Source organism: Puma concolor, chromosome D2 (genome assembly GCF_028749965.1).
Source record: "Puma concolor isolate L17-30 chromosome D2, mPumCon1.1.hap2, whole genome shotgun sequence".
Classification (NCBI taxonomy): domain Eukaryota; kingdom Metazoa; phylum Chordata; class Mammalia; order Carnivora; family Felidae; genus Puma; species Puma concolor.
In genome coordinates, this window is record NC_141677.1 from 32,093,986 (window position 1) to 32,115,790 (window position 21,805).

Sequence of the window (21,805 nt, forward strand, 5' to 3'; positions counted from 1 at the left end):
AAGACATTTTTTTTTTTAATTTTTTTTTTCAACGTTTATTTATTTTTGGGACAGAGAGAGACAGAGCATGAACGGGGGAGGGGCAGAGACAGAGGGAGACACAGAATCGGAAACAGGCTCCAGGCTCTGAGCCATCAGCCCAGAGCCCGATGCAGGGCTCGAACTCACGGACCGCGAGATCGTGACCTGGCTGAAGTCGGACGCTTAACCGACTGCGCCACCCAGGCGCCCCTTTAAAGACATTTTTAAGAGAGAGGGGGCGTGGGCACCTGGGTGGCTCACTCGATTAAGTGTCTGACTTTGGCTCAGGTCATGACCTCCTAGTTTGTGGGTTCAAGCCCTGTGTCAGGGTCTGTGCTGACAGCTCAGAGCCTGGAGCCTGCTTCGGATTCTGTGTCTCCCTCTCTCTCTGCCCCTCCCCTGCTTGCTCTCTGTCTCTCTCTCTCTCCAAAAATGAATAAACATTAAAAAATTTTTTTTAAAAAATAGAGAGAGCACACATGCGAGTAGGGAACAGCAGGTCCCTTCATCCTTTTCCAAGTGTGCGGCACCCCCAGGGCTGGCATCTGTCTGTCCTGCAGCAGCATGGTTCTTGGGCACGTATCACTCCTACCGGCAGGGCCTGCACCCCTCTGGGAGTATTCTGAGTATCACCCCAGGGTATCCTTTTTAATCTCAAGTTTCCAACAAGAGGGGCAGCCCCTGGGGTTTAACACCCAGGCCACGGGAGGTCTGTGTGGACAGAATGAACGAAGCGCCAATCAGGCAGATGAAACCAATGCATTCTTTATTGCAGACTGAAACTAAGGGCTCATTCACACTGGGGGCTGTGACTAGGGGGTTTCTCTGACTGCTCAAGCTTTCCCAGACAGGCGAGGGCAAACTCTCCAAGAGGAGTACAAAAGAACTTCCAGAAGCAACTCCTGCAACGGGCCTGACGTGAGGACCTAGAAGCAGGAGTTAGCTCTGCAGAGGTTAACCAGAAAGGCAGTGTCCAGAGGGCCAGGCAAGCCCAACCCTCATATCTTGGTGACTTCAGGTCATTCCCTTCACCGGGAGAGTCACACACACTCTGAAAAGATCTAAGGCCCGGGGTCTCCCAGAGCTAGTTTAGGGAGGGGGGTGAGCACAGACTCAGAGGCTTGGAGTAGCAGGGGGAGGGCTGAGAACCTCAGCCCCAGGGCCACCCCTAGGCCGTTACTTCTCAAACAGTAAAGTGCTTACAGGAATCACCTAGGGCTCTTGTTGAATGCAGGTGCTGATTCTGGAGTTCTGGGGTGGGGCCTGAGATTCTGCATTTCTAACAAGTTCCCATGGATGCCGGTGCTGCTGGTCCACAGACCACACTTTGAGTTGCAAGGCTCTGGCCATACAGCGCCTTTGTGCGTATCAGAAAAGTGCACCTCCTCTTTGACAAGGAGTAAGCCCACCCCAGGGCACAGGGCAGGTAAGGCCTGGACCACAGTTCTCACTCATCCACAGCGGACCCTGCAGCCCCGAAAATCCCACCCTGACCTCCTCCTCGCCCTGCAAACCCCTTTCCCAGAGCTTGGAAAGCCAGGCCTTATGAGATGAGCATCTCCCGGGACACTGAGTGCTCAGTGATGGGCCAACAGTGGTGGTCAACAGTCCTTGCCAAGAGACAGGGGGCCTGGGCAGGGGGGAAGGAACACAGCAGTCTGAGAATGAAGGTCTGGGCTGGGAGTGGCTTAGCCCTGGGGGTGGAAGAGTGGCTACCAGTGCATGGATGTAGGGTTTGGTGGCCTGGCCTGCCCCAAGTCCTGCAGCCTTGGGTGTCTCCCGACCAAGACGAAGGTCTGGGCCAGATGGGCTGTGGACTGTGAGTCTGCCTGCTCCACGGATGAGTAGACGGGAGCTAGATACCTGGGGAATTGAGAGATCAGGGATTCTCCAAACCACAGATGCTATCAGAAATCAAGAGCCCCAGGCCCTCTCCTGGTAGGAAGCCAGTTGTCCCTGTTTGCCAGGTACTGTCCCCGTGGTAGCACTGACATCCCGTGTCCCAGGAAACCCCTCAGTCCTGGGCAGACAGGGGTGGTAGATAGCCCTGTGGCCTGGCCACATCCTAGACTCCAGGTGGAGGGTCCAGGAATGACGAGGTCATCGGGCTTTGGGCGGGAGCTTGGGAGCTGGCCAGCCACAAATCCAATGGTCCATAGAGCCTTCTGCCCCCCCGGTGGGCCAATGGTGAGGCAGTGGGGCTGCTGCCAGAGGGAGACGCCAGAGCCAACTACCTCGTACCAGAGCCACAGGCACAATTGGCTTTGTTTCTCTCAAGTCACCTCTCCTGGGGCTCAAGGGGTGATGCCAGGCTCACCTGGTCTGTCCTCAGAACTTCCTACGCCACTGATTGCTTAATCATGAGGAAGGACAGAGCAGACCTGATTTGCTCCTCCGGGTTCCTGGCCCGATGGGCCACTGGGCTCCTATATACACGTTCTCAGCTCTGGCCAGAGCACACGACCACATTTTGGCCACGGCTTTCCCGTGTCTCCCGGTTCAGGCTCCCGCCAATCCAGAGACCCACAGGGCTGAGGATAGGGCCCCAGAGGGGGCCTCATGTGGGTCAGTCCTCGGGAAATGATAAACCGATGGAGGTTGTCTTCTAGTCCTCTCAGGGCAGAGGCTGGTTCTCAACACCAGAAACAAGGTCTCAAACCCACAGGGACCCAGAAAGCGCTCGGCGACGGGCATCTGTGGGCTCAGAAGGTGCCCGATGATTTGAAGGTGACTTGAAGGCATCTGTTGCCCGAAAAGCCTCCAAGGAGCTCAGAGGAGGCAAAGGCCCTCTCCGCCACTGCCCGTTTCCCCAAGTAACAAGGCTCAGAGAGGGTGGGGGTCCTGCCCAAGTGTGCACAGAAGCTGTGAGCGGCCAGGCTCCAGCCCCACCTCACCTCCTCCGTCTGGGCATTCCAGGGCCCGCTACTGCTCTAAGCTATCTATCCGGGGCCGGCTGCACCCCCTCCCACCACGTGCTCTTTGGCCCACCCGCCCCCAGCCCCCCAGGCTCGGCCTCCCATGGGTCTGTGGGACTCCCTCCCCTCAGGGTGCCAGGCCAGGTGGCCTCTGTCCCTTGCTGGGTGGGCACGAGGAGGGAGGCCTAAGGTGGAGGGGGCCGTGCGCCCTCAGGAGACACGAGCATGTCAAACTTGATGAGTGGCGGAGCGATGGCGCGCACCTCAGCGTTCAGCGGGTTGAAGCGGAGATTGACGCGGCGCAAGGCGGACATGGCAGCCAGCTTCTCCACGGGTACGTCTGTTGAGAAGAGAGGACAGGTCAGGGGGGCCCAGGTAGGTAGGGACAGGAAGACGCCGATCCAGCTCTCCATCAGCCCCCGCACTTGGGCTTAGCTGCTGGCTCCCAGCCCCGGGTGGGGGGCCCTCGGGGCTCATCACCCCATTACAACCACACTCTGGGAAACATGCCCCCAAACCCAGTTCAGCGCTAGGATTGTCATTTGTCCCAGCAAAGCCTCTCCTGGGTAGAACTGGAACTGAAAACAGGAACTCAAGCAAATACTTGTGTACGAATGTCCACGGCGACACTAGTCACAGCAGCCAATGCCCACCGACAGGGGGGAGGATACACTGAGTGTGGTTAAATCCCAACAGCCGAATACCATTCAGCCATGAAAAGGAAGGAAGCATTGACAGACTCCATGACTGGGATGAGCCCCAGAAACATCACGCTCAATGAAAGAAGCCAGACACAAAAGGTCACATAGCGTAGGATTCCATTTATAGGAAAGGCCCAGAATGGGCAACTCCATGGAGACAGAGAGTAGACTAGTGGTTGCGGGGGGTGGGGGAGTGGGTGCAGGGCCTCCTTTGGGGTGAGGAAAGTATACTTTGGAACCAGGTAAAGTGAAGGTTGCAGAACACCGTGAATGTACCGAATACCACCGAACTGGGCACTTTAAAGTGGTTCACTTTATGGGGAGCCTGGGTGGCTCCATCGGTTAGGTGTCCGACTCTTGAGCTCAGCTCAGGTCTTGATCTCATGTTGTGAGTTCAAGCCCCACGTTGGGCTCTGTGCTGGGTATGAAGCCTACTTAAAAATAAATCAATACAGGGCACCTGGGTGGCTCCGTCGGTTGAGCATCCGACTTTGGCTCAGATCATGACCTCATGGTTCGTGGGTTCGAGCCCCGCATCGGGCTCTGTGCTGACAGCTCAGAGCCTGGAGCCTGCTTCGGATTCTGTGTCTCCCTCTCTCTCTGCTCCTCCCCCATTCATGGTCTTTCTCTGTCTCTCAAAAATAAACATTAAAGTTGTTTTTAAAAAAATCAGTAAATAAAATGGTTAATTTTATGATACATGAAATTTACCTCAGTTTTAAAAAAAGAAAGAACAAGGCAGCAGCTATATTTGCTCTTGCTACCAGTAGAGTCTCATATCTAACCTTTAGGATCACTCAGTCTTCAGGTCAAGATCCCGCAGGCCACGTTAACAGCTGTGAGCAAATGACTAATCCTAATAATATTACAGGATATACCTTGCCGGGTGGCTTGAGGACAAACGGGAGAGTAGATGTACTCCACCCAGTACTTGATGAACATCAGATACTACCATGAAAAGGAACTGAGGCCCAGAGAAATTCAGTAAGTTGCTCAAGGCAACCCAAGGTCCCAAACTCGTAATTAGCTGAGCCCAGGTTGGAATCTGAGTTCTCAAAAAGACTGCAGGGGTCCAGGGAGGAAGGGGCCAGGCCGGGCATAGAGATGGCAATCGAGCCAGGACGTGAAGGGTAGGTGGGATCTGAATGAGGGGAAGGGGTATTTGTGGCGGGAGGGAGGGAGGGGCGAAAGAATGGGACCAGGGTGCCAGAGTGAGAGCTGGGCGCAGTGAGGGGACTGGGAGGTCGTGTCAGTGGCATCTAGATGGCATCTTTCAGGCCCAGATCCTGAGGGCACAGCTCTGCAGTTTGGAACACCAGGGCCTATAGGACCTCTCAGCCCAGGGAGCCAGGCCCTCCCATGGGGCCCAGGGAGACGTGAGGGACAACCACTCTGTGTTTCTGTTCCCCACTTTGGAGCACTGTAAGGGACAGTCTACTTAGGAGAGGGCATGTTGTAGTTTAGAGAATGTTCCAAGCCACCTGGGTTCAAATCCCAGCTGTGCCCTTTTCTAGCTGTGTATCCTTGGGCAAATTAAACCAACTTTCTGTGACTCAGTTTCCTCACCTGTGAAATGGGGGGAATAATACCACCTATCCAATAAGGTCGTCCTAAGGCTCCGAGGAGTTAATACAAGGCACTCAGAACAGTGGCTGCACATAGCCGGCAACCAACCAGGAGCCAATGCCATGACACGCAGGCCCAGACGCCCTGGAGGCAAACATTCCCTCCGCCCTGATCCAATTCTGCAAGCAGCCCACACACCGTGTGACCTCCCACTCCAGCCAGGACGGGGCCAGGCCATTAGTAATGACAAAAATCAACTCCTACCTCTTTTGCGTGCCTTGCGTTGGGCAGATTGAGGGTTTTCTGCTCCTGTGGTTGTTTCGTTTTTAATTTTAGACCACTTTGACATGTTATAATACAGCAATATAGGTATTTTTTAGGTGGGCTCCAGCGTGGGGCTTGAATTCACGACCCTGAGATCCAGACCTGAGCTGAGATTAAGAGTCGGACACTTAATCAACTGAGCCACCCAGGAGCCCCCACATAATTTTAACTTAGGTCAATGGCACTGTATTATAGATCTCAGACTATTTATGTTTTTTCCCAGAGCACCACCACTTTTTTTTTGGATATACATGTAAGCAAACGCCTCAGTTACAGGAAGGCGTACAATCAGGTATGCACTCCTGTGACCTCCATCCAGATCGAGCTATAACACATAGGGTTCTCTTGTGCTTCTTTCCAGTTTATCCCCACCCTGACTTTAAAAGAAAAAAAATTTTTAATGTTTATTTGTGAAAGAGAGACAGAATGTGAGTGGGGGAGGAGCAGAGAGAGAGGGAGACACAGAACCCGAAGCAGGCTCCAGGCTCTAAGCTGTCAGCCCAGAGCCCGACACGGGGCTCAAACTCACAAACCACAAGATCATGACCTGAGCCGAGGTCAGAAGACGCCTACCGACTGAGCCACCCAGGCACCCCAACCCACCCTGACTTTTTTCACCATTGATTCATTTGCCTATCCCTAAGCTTAAGACAAGTGGAACCTACTAGTGTGTGTCCAGCTTTAGACATTCAGTGTAAGAATATTTTTACTTGGGGACATTTTATTTTATTTTATTTTTAATTTTTTTTTCAACGTTTATTTATTTTTGGGACAGAGAGAGACAGAGCATGAACAGGGGAGGGGCAGAGAGAGAGGGAGACACAGAATTGGAAACAGGCTCCAGGCTCTGAGCCATCAGCCCAGAGCCTGACGCGGGGCTCGAACTCACGGACCGTGAGATCGTGACCTGGCTGAAGTCGGACACTTAACCGACTGCGCCACCCAGGCGCCCCACTTGGGGACACTTTAAATATTATTTTCTCAGGTTACTCTTTTTACCTGGAAATAATTTCTTACTTATAAAAAGTTGTAAAGGTAAAAACAGTACGGAGAATACCACATACCTTTCACCAAGATTCACCAATTAACATTTTACCCTCTTTGCTTTATCATTTGTGCAAATGCCCGCTCGCCGTCTCTCTCTCTCTACGCACGCACACACACACACACACACACACACACACATACACACACACACACCTTTTTTCTGACTTGAGGGTAACATATATCATGGCCCTTTATCCCTACTTCATTGTGTATTTCCTAAGAATAGACATTTTCTGTTGCAAACATAGCTGTCAATTTCATGAGTTTCTACTGAGAGAACAGTTACCTAACATACGGCCCATATTTCAGTTTTCTTAGGTGACCTAACCATGTCCTTTGTAGCAGTCCCTCCCTCCCTCCAGTGCAGGGTCCAGTATAGGGTCAGGTATTGCATTTAGTTGTCCTCATTTGTCATTTTTAGGACACCACCATTTTGGCAGAATATCACGGCCATCATCTGTCTCTTTGATAAAGAGTCCCACATTTTGGGGTACCTGGCTAGTTCAGTCAGTAGAGCATGTGACCCTCGATCTCAGGGTCATGAGTTCAAGCCTGATGTTGGGTGTGGAGCCTGTTTTTAAAAAAAAAAAAAAAAAACTGTTAAAAAGAAAAAGAGTCCCACAGTTTGTGTTTATCTGGTGCTTTATGGGTTCTCAGCTGAAAGACTGCAGAGGTGGTATGGTCTTGGGGTATCACCCATCTGTCCTTCATAAGTGATGTTAACTGTCATCACTGAGTCGAGGTGTTACTTGATTTTCCCACTGTATAATTACTGTTTTGTCTTTTTTCCTCCCTTGCAATGTAGAAGTCTGTGGGGACATAGCTGAAGAGCACGCAAATATCCTGCTCATGAAAATTAAAATCCATCGCCTCTAGATTGAACACCTGCTGATTCTTGCCTCATCTGTTCTTTATGATGGTTGCAAATTGACTTTCCAACTCCGGCAGGCCCTCAGCATTTTACCATAGGCAAGAGCCTTCCCTCTCCCGCATTTATTTATTATCGATATGGATTCCTGTATTCCCAGCAGTTTTTTTGCTTAACTAACGATCGTCCGTGTCAAGTGCTGGTGATTTCGGCTCTTCGTGTTAAGTTTCTCAAACCCCACAACAGCCGCATGGCTGAGTACCACTGTTACCTCCACTTTGTAGTTGAGGAAAGTCACGGAGAGGTAACCTGGCCATGGTCACGCAGCTGCAAAGTGCTGGGATATGAAGCCAGGCCGGCTGGCCCGAGTTCATGCTTTTCAGGCCACCTCCTATCCGGCCCTCCAGCCTGGCATCCATTCCTCCAACTCCCCACCAACCATGAGAACCGTCCACGGTGCCCTGAGGAGACAGAGAACAGTCCTCCGACGGGGCTTCCCGGGACTCAGCAGGAGCGTGTGGCTTTCTGACCAGGGCACTCAGAGCTCTCTGGGCCACCCAGCCGGGAATAGTCCCTTCCAGAGCCCAGGGACTCCCCCTCTGAGGGAAGCCAGGGGCACAGAATCTCTGAGCCCTCTAAGGCCCCCATGGCAGGCATGGCATCTTTGCTAACCTGCCCTGAGAGCAAGGGTTTCCTGGAGATTTCTCGAAATCATTCCAGAATCTCCCACGCCTCCTTGTTCTGTGCTGGGTCACAGTGCAGGGTGGGGGAGATGGTTAAGATGCTAAAGAGAGCTTTGGAATCAGAAACAGAGAACTAGGCGCACCTGGGTGGTTCAGTCGGTTAAATGTCCAACTTCAGCTCAGGTCATGATCTCACAGTTCATGGGTTTGAGCCCCACGTCGGGCTCTGTGCTGACAGCTCTGAGCCTGGAGCCTCCTTCGGATTCTGTGTCTCCCTCTCTCTCTGCCCCTGCCCCACTCGTGCTCTCTCTCTCTCAAAAATAAATGTTAAAAAATTTTTTTTGAAAAGGGCTACTTACTTGGAAACTTTACCTTCTTCACTAATTAGCAGCAGCTTTGTCATGGTCATGGCCACCAACACAGCCAGCAATGTGGGTGGGGGACAGACACCATGCTCTCTGCCCCCCGCTCACCCAGATCGGAAAACCCCTTTGCATTGGGCTTTTCAGAGCTAAAGTCATTTCCCAGGGTATTGTAACCCCCACGTGACACAGGACATCAAGGCTCAGGGAGGCTGAGCACCTTGTGGAAGTGGGCTCAGCAAAGGAGGCTGCTTCTGGGAACTGATATTGGAGGCCCTGTGCTGGCTGGTTTCTCACAATAACCCATTTTGCAGATAAGGAAGCTGAGCCTCAGATTCCTGGTGATGACAGAGATTCTGTGACCCTACTTCGGCTTCCCCGAATTCTTCAACTAAAATTAAGAGCCTGACTTTTGTGCTTCTGTGTTCGACTCTCATTGTCTAGTTTAGAATCCTGATAAACTGGGTTAGCCAGGATCCTCCAGCCTTGGTATCTGATCGGATTCGTCATCTTCCACCACCCCCAGGTGGGGTATGCTCACCCTGGCCTGCCTGCAGCAAGAATCCTGGGAGGTCGGTTCAGCCTCACTCACCGCTGATAACCTCCTCTTTGTAATTTCCGCCCACCGATCCCCCCCTCCCCGCCCCTGCTCCTTGGCTATCAATTCCCACGTGTCCATGCTGCACTTGGGATCAAGCCGGTTCTGCACTGCAGTCTCTTCTCTAGTGTAACAGTCCCGAATAAAATCTGTTTTTACTGCTTTCATCACTGACCAGCTCTGATTTTTCTTTGACAGGGCCCAGTAAGCGGTGAAGGCAGGACAATTCCTAAATCCCCAGATCCCTGTGTTTCCTCCCATAACGCTGAGGGGTAAGGCCAAGGCCAGAGCTGGTCTCCATCCACCGGCCCTTCAGCCCCTGCAAGGGAATCACGGCAGGCAGGTGTCACTGAGCAACTCGCTAAGGGCCGGGCCCCGAGCTGAGGGCAACGTAGCCTCGACTGTCAATACAGCCTCACTTCAGAGATGGGGACTGAGGCTCCAAGCTGCTAAGTCACCCCTTCTCCCCACCTGCCACTGGGGACCACTGGTCCTGCCTCACTTTCTCCAGAGGGGGTTGGACTAGGATTTCTCTCTCTCTGGCCTCTTGACTCCATCCCTGGGCCTGGGAGGCCAGGGGCCTGAAGAACGACTGGTGCTCATGAGAGCGGGACAGAGGAGGGGGTGTCTTCCGACGACGTCCCTGCCACAGGTCTGCTGGGCATGACATGAAGACCAGTTGCGGCCCAGCCTTGGAGCAAATCCCCACAACTCCTGGCCTAGAGACAGCAGTGCTGCCTGAGTTCCCAGCTGTCATTTCCAAGTCCACCACGGGGCCGGCCTCTCCAGGGTCCACGGTGCTCTCCAAGCCACTCTGCTGACAGACAGTGATGCCCCTTCAGGTGCAGAGCCGGGATTAGGCGTGGCTCCTTGCCTTGACTCAACCGTTCAAGCCGTATAAGCAGCTTGGAGGAAGGCGCAGTGGGGCCAGCAGACCGTGTCAAAAACAGCAGAGTCGACGAACCGGAGCAGCCAAGCTAGGAAGCGGCAAGCCCAAGGGGCCAACTAGAAGTTTCCGGATAAGTCTTAAAGAGGAAAATGTATGCTCACAGCATCCTGAGGAGAGACAGAGACGGCTGCGGGGTGGAGCAGGATCTGAAGTGATCTGCATTTTGTGGATGGGGAAACAGAAACCTGGAGAGGTTAAGTACGCTTCCCAAGGCCACCAAGGCACATCGGCATCACGGAGGTAACAGAAGCCATTCTCTGGACTTCGGTGCATCCGGAGAGGAAGAGGGCCTCGACTCTCCCCTCTCCCGTGGGCCGTGCTCTCGTTACCATTTGGCGAGGTCCTGCTGGCCCTCATATTCCAGCTCAGGCTACCTCCTGTCATTCTCTACGGTGTACAACCAAACTCCCATAACACTTCACACCAGACACGTACTGTGGATCCCGTTCTGAGACCGATGGGTATGTTTGTTCACCCTGCAAATGCGATACCTAGCACAGTGCCCACAGGGTGCTCAACAACTATGTGCTGGGTGAATGAATGAATGAATGAATGTTCTGCCTCCTAAACTAGCGCCTAAGTTCTTTCAGGCTTGGGACCGCGCTGGGCTCCACTGTCACCACCACTTGCTTAAGCAACTCTGACCGCAGTACATTCAAGAGTTGGGGCCCTTCCCCTGGCCTGACCCATTCTGTGCACATATTCCAGGCAGGACCAGGCGTCTGTGGACCAAGGTTGTTACAGGTCGCAGGCCCTTTAGCACCAGCCATCCAATTTAGAAAATAAGAAAACACTGATGAGCAAAACCAAAATCACCCACGTCCCACCATCTAGAGCCAATCTCCTTTAGCGTGTTAGTACGTGGCCTTACGGCATCTTCGCTTTGCATGTGCGTGTGAGGAGCAGCAAGAGCTCAAAAATGGCCTCCTAGATGCTATGCCATAATGTGCTTTTCTCGATGACGGATTGTAAACAGCTTTTCAGGTTGCCAGTCAGCGACATTTTTATGACTACATGGCCGCCCGTGGTATGGAGAGGGACACTCAAGTTGTTTTCGACCTGCAGTATGACAGATAACGAACAGGCAGAGTCCACAGGGCGTTCTGGGGATACCTCACCTCTCAGCCTGTGACTGCAGAATGTAGGATGGGAGTTCCAGAATCCTTTTTTTTTTTTTTTAAATGTTTTATTTCTTTATTTTGAGAGAGAGAGAGAACATGCAAGCAGGGGAGGGGCAGAGAGAGAGGGAGAAAGAGAATCCCAAGCAGGCACTGCACCATCAGCACAGGGCCCCACGGAGAGCTTGATCTCATGAACCACGAGATCACGACCTGAGCTGAAACCAACAGACTCAGCCACTCAGAGGCCCCTAGAGTACTTTTATGAAGCCCGAATAACGCTCCTCTGACTCTCCCAGGGCCCCCAGTGCATGGCTGTGATGGTGATGAGCTTCCACGGTGAGGCCTAAAGCCACACGGAGGCCCGTGGTAGAGAAGGAGGACCCCACCCTGGCCTCAACACCGGAAGTGCAGCGTGGCTGGGGCACAGTCCACTGCACCTTCCTGTCACCTCACCGGGCTGCAGTGGTGCCTCCAGGCCCTGTCTGACCCTCCTCCTCCCGCTGCAGACAGCCGTCCCAGACTCTTGTCTCTGTCTGTGGCAGCTTGCAGTAATCAATAAAAGCGGACTCAGAGTGGGCAGTATTTAGAGGAAATTACTTCCCTGAGGTTGGCTTGACCTTACTTCGCTAATCATTAGCACCACTGACTGGCAAACTTGTTCTGTGCCAGAAGGACCCGCTAGAGACAGGATGATAAACACAAGCACTCCGGAGGGCTCTTCTTCATACATGTGGCACCCACGGTCTAAAAGGACCCTGAGAGGAGAAGGGGTCTGGGCCCAGAGAAGTGGCAAAAGGTATTGAGGGACCCGCCCAACACAGAGAGAACCCAGCAGGGACCAGCAGCCTCGGATTCTTGCTTTGGGTGGGGCTGGGCCCCATGACATCTAAGGTCCCTTCTGGAATTAGGGTCCGGGGCTCCCTATCCTGGTGGCCCAGGGTACAAGTTCTCTGGCTTCCCTGGCAGCTTAGAAACTAAGCATGGCGCCCGTTGCCTGCCGCGGGCTGGAGCACACGGGAGAGTTTACACATGGCTGGCTGTCCCACCTCTGACCTGGATGATCTCCTTCTGGCCAGAATTCCTGATTTTCCAAGACCCTGAGGAGTGTGGAGTCTGCACCTTTGGGACACCTCCTCACAATGGCCTCGGAGGTGCTGGGTCAAGATGCAGGGGCAGCACCCCAGGCCAGGCACCTTAGGCCTATTGGCAGCGACCGGGAAGCCATCTTAGCCTCTCCAGGTGACTGTGGCCACATTCGTGCTCGAGAATCCAGGCTCGCCTGGCAGCGGGGCCTGTCCCCATTCCTCAGCCTTGACGCAACCCTTGGTGCCTGGAAACTTAACCGACTAAGATCAAGGATGTCGTGCTAAGCTCGGCAGAGCTTCGAGTCCCCACTCAAAATGCCACAAGAGACAAGGAGGCAAACTATGGTAACCTGGCAAGACAGGGAATTACGTCCGTAACAAGAAAGCACGTTCACATGTGCATCCCTCACTCACGGCTGGGTCTGTCCCTCCGGAAGGCTTGGGAGGAGCCAGACGGGGACAGTGTCTGAGCCTATCCCTTCCCACAGAACCTTGGACCGAGCATCCTAGCAGGGGTGGGAGGCAGGGAGAGGGGTACAGGAAGAACACAGAAGCAGCCCCTGTCCTCAGGAGGCACAGAGGACAGTGCAGGCCCCTGGTGATCCTGCAAGCTGAGCTCCACAGCCCTCAGGAAACACTGTGTGGATCGGGGGTTCTGAGCCCCCTGCTGAAAGACAGGCCATCTGGGGGAGTGGACAGGGCAGGGACCCCCAGTCCTTAACCTCGGACCTGCCATTTAAAATTGTGCAACCTCGGGGGCATCTGGGTGGCTCCAACCTCGGGGTGCCTGGTGGCTCAGTTGGTTTAGCATCCAACTCAATTTCGGTTCAGGTCATGATCTCATAGTTTGTGGGTTCGGGCCCCTTGTCAGTCTCTGGGCTGTCAGCCTGCTTGGGATTCTTTCTCTCTCTGCCCTCTGCATCCCCCCAGTATAAATAAACTTAAAAAAAAAAATAAATCTGTGCAACCTCAGGCAGGCCCCTTAACCTCCCTGAACCTCAACCTCTCATCTATAAAATGGTCCTCAGCCTCACGGGTTCACAGGGGCCATTATGGAGGGGACCATAATGTGCTCCCCACTCCCCAAGGTTACCCCCACTCCCCAAGGATAAGGTTACCAAGCTGTGGAGAATGTAGTAGGCACCTCAGGGAGAGGATGGGGAGCACGGAGTGTTTTAAGAATCTACTACTGTGGGGCGCCCAGGTTGGCTCAGTCGATTAAGCATCCAACTTTGGCCTCAGGTCATGATCTCAAGGTTCATGAGCTTGAGCCCCACATCAGGCTCTGTGCTGACAGCTCAGAGCCTGGAGCCTGCTTCAGATTCTGTGTCTCCCTCTCTCTCTGCCCCTCCCCTGCTCGTGCTGTGTCTCTCTCAAAAATAAATAAACGTTAAAAAAAAAAAGAAGAAGAATCCACTACTGTGGTGCCAGACAGTAGATTCTCTGGTGGTGAGCAGAGCAGAGGGTAACATGTAGACTTGTTAATCACTATAATAACGTACACCTAAAACTAACGTAATAGTGTCAACTGTACGAAAAAAAAAAAAGAAAGAATCCATTAATGAACCTAGACATGCTTTTTTTTCTCCTTCACAACAAGCTTCAGAGAAAGAGAAACAAAGGAGGAGAAAAGTCCCTGCTGTGATTCCCTCCTCCACGTCCCCAGGTTGGCCAGCAAAGGAGGGCTGACGAGCTTCTCCTCCCGCACACTCCTTGGCCCGGCTCTGATAGGCGATCAAAGACGGATCATAACAATTCTCATAAATAACAGTCTTACTGGCTGCTCTGGAGACAGCTAATAAGTAAATCAAATTGCCTGGCCCTTGCTTGGCATTTATCTTTCCGGGCAGACTTCCGGTCTTTGCTCTACTGTGCCTACTGTTCCTCCCTGCCGAAGTCTCTGTTCTCCCCCCACAACCCCCCTCATGTGGGCCACTGGAAGCCCCCCCCCCCCCCCCCCCCGCCTCCAGAGCCACCACCCCTGCCGCACCCACAACCCCAGGCTGGTCTCTTTTAGTTTTCTTCCAACTGCCTAAAGAATGACAATTCTGTTGTGGACTCTCCCTCCCTCCCTCCCTCCCTCCCTCCCTCCAGCTGGCTGTGTTCCTGTATCTAACACGGGCGTGGGGGACCAGAACTGTCGAACCTGCTGTGTGTATGGCAAGTGTCAGGCAGGGCAGGGGTGACCGGATATGCAGATAGGAGTATAATCACCTCCCCTAAAGGTTCTTCTCCCAGGGGCGGGGGCAGATGTGAAAATGGCTCCTTTGAAAATTCTCCTCCATGCTTGGAAACGAAGGTTGCTAATGCTAACGTTACAAACCCTTCTGCTCAGATTTAGGGCCACTGTCAGAGAATTAAGACCTCTCTTACTATTGGAAAAAGAAGAAAAGCTCCTAAGATAACCACCAGGTAAGAAGCAGCTAGGTAGCCCCCGCCCCCACCTCCCAACCCCCAGGGAAACCAGCTTCTAGAAAAACAAGCTGAAGGTGGTAGTGGGAGAGAGTGGTCAAGACGCTAACAATAGCAAGGAAGTGGGGAGATGTGAGCCAGCGGTGTGCTGGCTAATGTTTAACAATCTACTCCCTGAGGTGGGAAAAATCCGATTTGTAGCATTTACTGTTTTTTGTTTTTGTTTTTTTTTTTTTTTTGTGGTGCAAATACTCCCACCATGGCCAATTCCAAGCTACTAAGGTGAGGCCACTGAATCTGACCGTGCACCGCCAGCACCCTGCTGGAGAGCCGTGTTGAGCAGCCCGCCCCAGCAGGACCGCAGGCCCCTGAGTGAAAGGTGCCGGAGCTCGGGCCAAGTCCCCGTTTCAACTAGGATTCTCTGGCACAAACTTGTACCTTGGGAACGGGCCCACTGTTTTGTTATCTGTGCGTCCTCAGTTGCCTTTGGCTTATTGATGGAGTTCCCTCTGAAAATGCTAGATATGCGTGCTGTGCTACAGGGAGGAGAGAGGGTTCAGGGGCACTGGGGCAGTGGGGCCCCATGCTCAGGGTCCAGGGGACAGTAGGGTCAGTGTGAAAGGAGAACCCCAAGGGAAAGATGCTAGTCCACAGGGCTCACCCCTGCCACTCTCCCAGCCAAGCCCAGCGGTCAGGGCCAGGCTGTCGATTTTCTCATCCTGATGTAGCTACAGACACACACAGAGACAGACACCGGGAGGAGGAGGGAGGTTGCGGCTTCCTCATGACGGGATGTGGGTACTGATGGAAGGTTCTGGCTCAGCGGTTCTATCACGCCTGCACACTGGAACCATCTGGGGAGTTTGAGAAAATCGTCAAGGCCCAAGCCCACCGTGAGAGATTCTGTTTTAACTGGCACGGAGTGTGGTCTGGACATGAGGGTTTTTAAAAGCTCCCCAGATGGTGTGAATGGGCAGCTGGCTCAAGCGCTGCTGGACGTACGAATGAGGCTTGACGGGAGAATCCAGTGAAAGTATGCGTACAGCCCTTCCGTCCTGGGATGCTGCCAGCTGTTCTGCTCTGTGAGGCAGAGCTTTCAGGAGCGGGGCTGACAGCCTACATGGTCTGGGGAATCCTGCCTCATCATCTTAGACCCTACTATGCAGCCCAAGGGAGCTTCCTTCCAACCAAAGTTATGTGCTTCCGCTATAACTCTGTTGTGGCTTTCTATCTCCCTGCAGCAAAAATCTCTCCCTATGCCGAGCACTGTCCTGAACAGCTGAAGTCCTGGAGCAAGACTGCTTGGGTTGGAACCCTGGCTCTCTGCCTAGGCAGCATGACCATGGCCAAGGCACTTAACTTCCCTATGCCTTGGTTTCCTCCCCTGGGGAGAATAACCGTCTGCCTTACAAGGTTGTCATGAGGATTAGCCAAGAGCATATTCAAAAAGTCGTTAGAGAGGATCAGATGTGAAGCTAATGGTCAGTGAGTTATCAGCTAGTGTAACTGGCCGTGCCACAAGCCCCAGGAGACCGGGGAACATGGCTTGTCCATCCCATCCGTCTCTAGCATAGTGCCTGCCACACAGCAAGCCATTCAACCAAAAAATGACCACTGGTGAATGAATGAACAGGTCCACTGCCTAAATTCATGCCTATGCTCCCGCAAGCCTCGTTCCCTGAGCTCTGAGGTTTGGAGCACAGGAGCTACTCTCCAGCACTCTGGACAGGGACAGAAGACTGGCTGGCTGCCTAGCGGAGCGTGCAAGTGTTTTGTTTTAAACAAACGTCAAATAACTCTTTTCTTGCTGTTCGCCTGTGTGCCACGAACAGAATGCCAAGAGCATCTCGGGTAATTGGAGGTTTCAAGTAACCAAGGCTTTACCACCGTGTCTGGCACAGAGAATCCTATTCCATTTGGGCAGAGACCAAGTGTGTGAGAGGTCTTTTGCTCAGAGCTCCACTTGCTCGTTCCCTGTGGGCAGACACGTGAGCAGGGGTTGCAAACAGGAGCTCCCTCCCATCACATCTGGGGGCCATGTCTAACTTGCACTAATTGCTGCTAAAGCCTGTTTACTCCCAGCCTGTCCCACCTCCTGGCTCCACGGGCGGCCAGCACTCCCTGCGCTGTGTGATGATTACCTCCCCAAGCTGTTCGCCAGCTCGAGGGATGCCTGCACCACCGCTCGCTGCCCACGGGCACAGCCTGGTACTGTCACGCTGGACAAGGGCATTCTGGGAGACAGCATGAGTCTGCGGTGGCGCTCAGGCAAGCTGCCACCTTGAGGGCAAGTCATTCTCCTCCATGACCCCTGACAGTGCTTGGAGGGGAGGGGACAGGGTAAGGCTCCGACTGCTCTCAGCTAGCTGTGCTCAAGAGAAGTCCGAACCCAGTGCCCAGGGAGGGGACTGGCTACATTTTCCCCCAGACAGGTTTGGAGCCCTAGATCCAGGCTCAGGAGAAAAGGGTCCTCCCAGACCTGCCAGCCTTAAAGCCTGCACACAGTGGTCATTCCCTCTTCTCCGCTACTACATGCCTGTCTCAAATCCCTTCCTGCCCGGAAGCAAGAATGGGACCAGAAATGGCACAGCAGCCTGCTTCAGGGTATGTGTGTGTCTGGTAGGGTAGGCGAGGTGGGTTCCTGGGGACCTGGGTAAGTGCCGCAACTCTCAGAATCCTCTGCAAGGACAACTTTGGCAAACCTTTCTTGGCCAGCTGAGCCCTGCCCTGGATGCTGTGGCCCACTAATTAGCCTCTATCCAACCTTTTAGCAATGTCCCCTGCCTCCTCTGTCCTGGTCCCTGGGTAAGTGCAGGAGGCCCAGCAGGCTGGAGGGCAAGGAGTAGGGGAGGAGGCTGAGCAGGCAGCACGCAGCCAGGACCCCAGGCTGGCTGAATGGCAGGACAAGCAGCTGGTGGGAAGTGACCACGGTGGACCCTGACACCAGCTCCAAAGGGTGGAACCATCCTCCCCACTGTGCAGCAGGGATGAAACAGAGCCGTGCAGAGGGGAGGGGACGTGTTCATGCCAATGATGTAAGTGGGGCTTTGGACTTCTGCTACGAAACTCTGAGAGGCCAAAGGAGAGGAGGGACGATGGGAGCACGGTCAGGGTTGGGTGGAGTCCAATTCAGAGGCTCTTTACCTTGGAGGGGGCCCCAGCCCACCAGGAGAGGGGCAGAAGGAGGTGAAGAGGAGTCTGCCCTGACTTCTGCTTTTGTTATCACCATGGGGTGATATCACCCTTCTCTCCGGAGCGAAGACAGGCAGGCAGGCCTGGGGAAACTCTAAGAAGCTTTCCCTGCTTGTGGTTCAAGCTGCGTCTTGGGCCCAGGGGGAGTTCGGAGGGCAGCCGGCACTGACAGATCAAGCACCTGCCCTGGAAAGCTGAGAGCCAAGCCCCCCCACTTATGCCACTGCCTGGTCTGCCCGCAGGCAGGGCCTGGTGTCCAGACGCATTTGCTTTGGCCGAGATTCCTCACTTGCCGCCTCCTCATCGTATTGAGCGCCCGTGGGCCTGCAGGGTGGGCGGCACGCCTGACCTCTCAAAGCCCTTGTGGCCTTGGCACAGTCTCTCCCTGGCCTGGCAGTTCCGATCAACCAGGACCGTGGCCTGGCTAAACCCCAAGTGGTACCAGGTGGAAAATGGAGGCGCTCACAAGATACAGTCTGCTGATTTCACGAGTTACTTTTGCAGCTCTGGGCACAGCCCGCTGACAGAGCAGCGTGTTACTCATCCCTATTCAGATTAGACCAGCCCCCACCCCCAACAGAGCCTGGCAGCTTCATGGAGGAGGAGGCCGAGAGGCCAACTTCTCAGCTTTGACCTGTCTCAGGGGCTGACAGGCCCTTCACGTCTACAGGAAGTACGTTTGCTAACCAGCCTCTTGCAAACCACCAGCTAATGAGGCCTTGCGGTGTGCCCTCTCCCAAGGTGAGCTTTCTCTACAGCTCCGGCCCTCTTTTCAGGGCTGAGTGAGGCCAGTGGGGGACAGCCATCCCTCTGCAACCTGCCAACTTGTTTACGGGTGCCTACCAGCCACGTGGCATCCGGCACCTGTTTCTTCACACAGCGACCCACCCCCTCCTCTCCCATCAAATGAAGACTGGACAGGCTCTGGAACACCAAAGACACATGGGTGGGGATGACCAAACACCTGGCTTAAAATCCCACCTCCGCCACGTCCTTGTGCAGACTGTGTCCCCTCTGTGAGCCTCTCTTCTCAGCTGTCAAGTGGCGATAACACCTCCTTTCCAGAAGACAGGCTTGAGCAAACTAAACGAGGTAAATTACAGAGGAGCTGTGCTAGGCGTGCTAGCTATGAGGTTATGAGAAGTTTGTCTACTTTTGTCTCTTTAGATCAAACAGAGTATTATTTCCACTTCTGCTCTTCCAGGGTTTTCTCTGCTTAAAGAACATTTTCGGGGGGCGGGCGGCAGGGGCGCCTGGGTGGCTCAGCTGGTTAAGTGTCCGACTTTGGCTCTGGTCATGATCTCATGGTTTGTGGGTTCAAGCCCCGCGTTGGGTTCTGTGTTGACAGCTCAGAGCCTGGAGCCTGCTTCAGTTTCTGTGTCTCCCCCTCTCTCTATCCCTCCCCGGCTCGTGCTCTCTCTTTTTCTCTCTCAAAACTAAATAAACGTTAAAAAATAAAAAAAATAAAAACATTTTCTGGGGGCGCCTGAGTGGCTCAGTCGGTTGAGTGTCAGACTCTTGGTTTTAGTTCAGGTCAAGTGTCAGGCTCTGTGCTGATAGCACGGAGCCTGCTTGGGATTTTGTCTCCCTCTCTCTGTCCCTCCCCTGCTCATTCTCTCTTTCCCAAAATAAATAAATACACTTAAAAAAATTTTTTTTTGTCTGGGTTCTAGGGGAAGAACTAGTGAGACTTCCCTCTCTTCCCACTAGAGGGACAGGGGGCTGTGTGGTAGAGAAGGACCAGTCCCACTGGATCCCCTCCTCCAGGAAGTCCTCCTATGCCCACCTCCACGCCCACCACTCCCTCAGCGCTTCCACCCTACCCCCACACAGCAACCGGAGCCTGCAGAACCTCTCACAGCTGGGCAGCCTGCTAGAGCCCCCCCAAGTGAAACAAAGTTGTGTTCCCTCTGCCCCTGTGACATTGACCAGTTTATTCTGTGCAACAGGGTGAGGCTGGAACAGCTGTGTGAGCATCAAGGGAGGGCGATCCTGAGGTCTTGGTGGGCATCTGTGCCCCCAGCCTAGGAGGACAGCAGAGGCTGCGTTCTGGAGGACTTCTCTTGATGAAAGCCAGAGTGCAGCTCTGGCTCTCTGGAAGGATCTGTCTGCCCCTGCCTGTCAGAGAAGGGGGAGGACGCTATGATACAGGGCCCAGGCCCCCTGTGACACACCGGGCCACAGCAGGGGTACTGGTGACCCCTTAGGCCAGGCGTGCTCCCTCCAAATCCCCACGGCGCCCCCACTCGCATCTTTGTACTGCAGGACGAGCGTCCTGTACTTGTGGAAACCTTACGTCTGAGGGCTGGCGCATGGCCCTGATAAACTACAACAAGAGACTGAAGTCCGGAGGTGGGGGGCAGGGGCACAGATTCTCAATGAACACGCTGCTGCCCCGGCCTAGGTCACTTGTTAGAAATGGAGACCCCTGGCCCGTCCACAGAAACTGTGATTCAGTAGGTCTGACAGCGGACCTGGGAGCCTTCCTCTTTCGCCAACACTCCAGGGGGGTTCAGATGTGGGGTCTGTGGCGTGCGCCCTGTGGGATTCTGTGAGGCTTGGAGAGCCAATCGTGCCTGGGGGGACTGGGGGGCCCAACAGCACAGACAGCGGCCCTGAGATGGCACCTGGGGCTTTAGGGAACGGCCCTGGACCAGCCTGCGTTGTGCACAGAAACCACTTGGGGACCTTGCTCAGGTGCAGATTCTGACCCCGGAGGAGTGAGGTGGAGCCCAAGGGTCTGCGCTTCTAATGAGCTCCCAGGTGATGCCCCCGCTGCGGGTCAGTAGACGACACTTTGCGAAGCCGGAGCCTTGAGCAGGGGTTCTCGAAATTCAGCACACATCCCTATCGCCTGTGGGTGGGGGCCGGTGAACACAAATTGCCCCCTCCCCTCCCCATTTCCGAGTGAGGAGGTCTGGGGCTGGAGGCTGTGCATTTCTAACAGGTTCTCGGGTGCTGCCCAGAGACCCCACTCTGAGAACTACTGGCTTCGATGGTAAGAAGTGAAACAGCCTGAGGGGAGGATGAAGCAGATGAGGCCCAAAGCTGCTCTGCGTGATACAGACACTTGGCTTTTGCCTCCATAGTGCTACTGCCCTGTTAAATTCTTAGCAGGAGCTTGTCTTCCTCTGATCTCCGGCTCTCTCTGGAACGCTGGGAAAAAACCCAGTGAACTGAGGGTTATGGAAAATTGACTCCAGCTTAACTGAAAAAGCCCCCTGCTTAGCAAATTGAAGTCTCCTAACTACTTGATTTTGTCCGCACCCCCACATGTTCCAGGAGTACGACCAACCGCCGTGCGGGAGCAGGTTCTCCTGTGGCCTTTTTGTGGTTCCTGCCTCCACCTTCGAGTCACGGGTGGCAGCTCCCAGGGTGAGGGAGCTGGTTCCCGGGTTTTCACAGGAGGAGTGATCCGTCCTATCCTCATGTCACCGCCCACAGTGACTAAGCGTCTCCACCTCCTCTGAAACCCTCCCCGGCCTCTCCTGGGAGCCCCACCTTCCAAGGACACGTGGCCGGCCACCCTCTGCCCGGATCCTCCCCCTGGCACGCTCGGCATCCTGACCGTGACTTCTCTCTGATGTGGTGGTTTACCACCTGCCTGCACTCACACCTCCCTCGCGGCCTGTAAGCGGCCTGAGGTCAGGGCCTGCACCTCATTCATCTTGGCAGCTCTTATTTCTTCTCCAGAGACCACTTTCCCCCAGGGAGTCTTGTCTATAAAAACTTAGAAGCGCCCATCCGCCACTTTCTGGTTTGGAAAATAGAGGGGCCATCCCGTATCCCAGAAACCTGTTAACTCGCTGCTGTCTGAATAAATACTCTGAGCTACAAATCCTCTTCTTCCTCTCGGGAGCACCTAGAGAAAACAACTATGTCCTGGTAGGCTTGTCTCCAGGACCTAGGCAGCCACCCATTGGACGGGGGCATCTGCTGCTGTGTGTGTGCCTGGCGGCCA

At 54.0% G+C, this 21,805-nt stretch overlaps 1 protein-coding gene across 5 annotated transcripts in view; it reads right to left on the minus strand.

Moving 5' to 3' along the window:
- Positions 1-770: 770 nt before the first annotated feature.
- Positions 771-21,805, minus strand: part of LRRC20 (leucine rich repeat containing 20) — an 86,330-nt gene continuing 65,295 nt past the window's right edge. For all 5 annotated transcript variants that reach the window (XM_025918380.2, XM_086679895.1, XM_086679897.1 and 2 more), the window contains one exon: positions 771-3,276. In XM_025918380.2, coding sequence (XP_025774165.1) covers positions 3,122-3,276 — 155 coding nt within the window. In that variant the 3' untranslated portion in view covers positions 771-3,121. The remainder of the gene's footprint in view (positions 3,277-21,805) is intronic.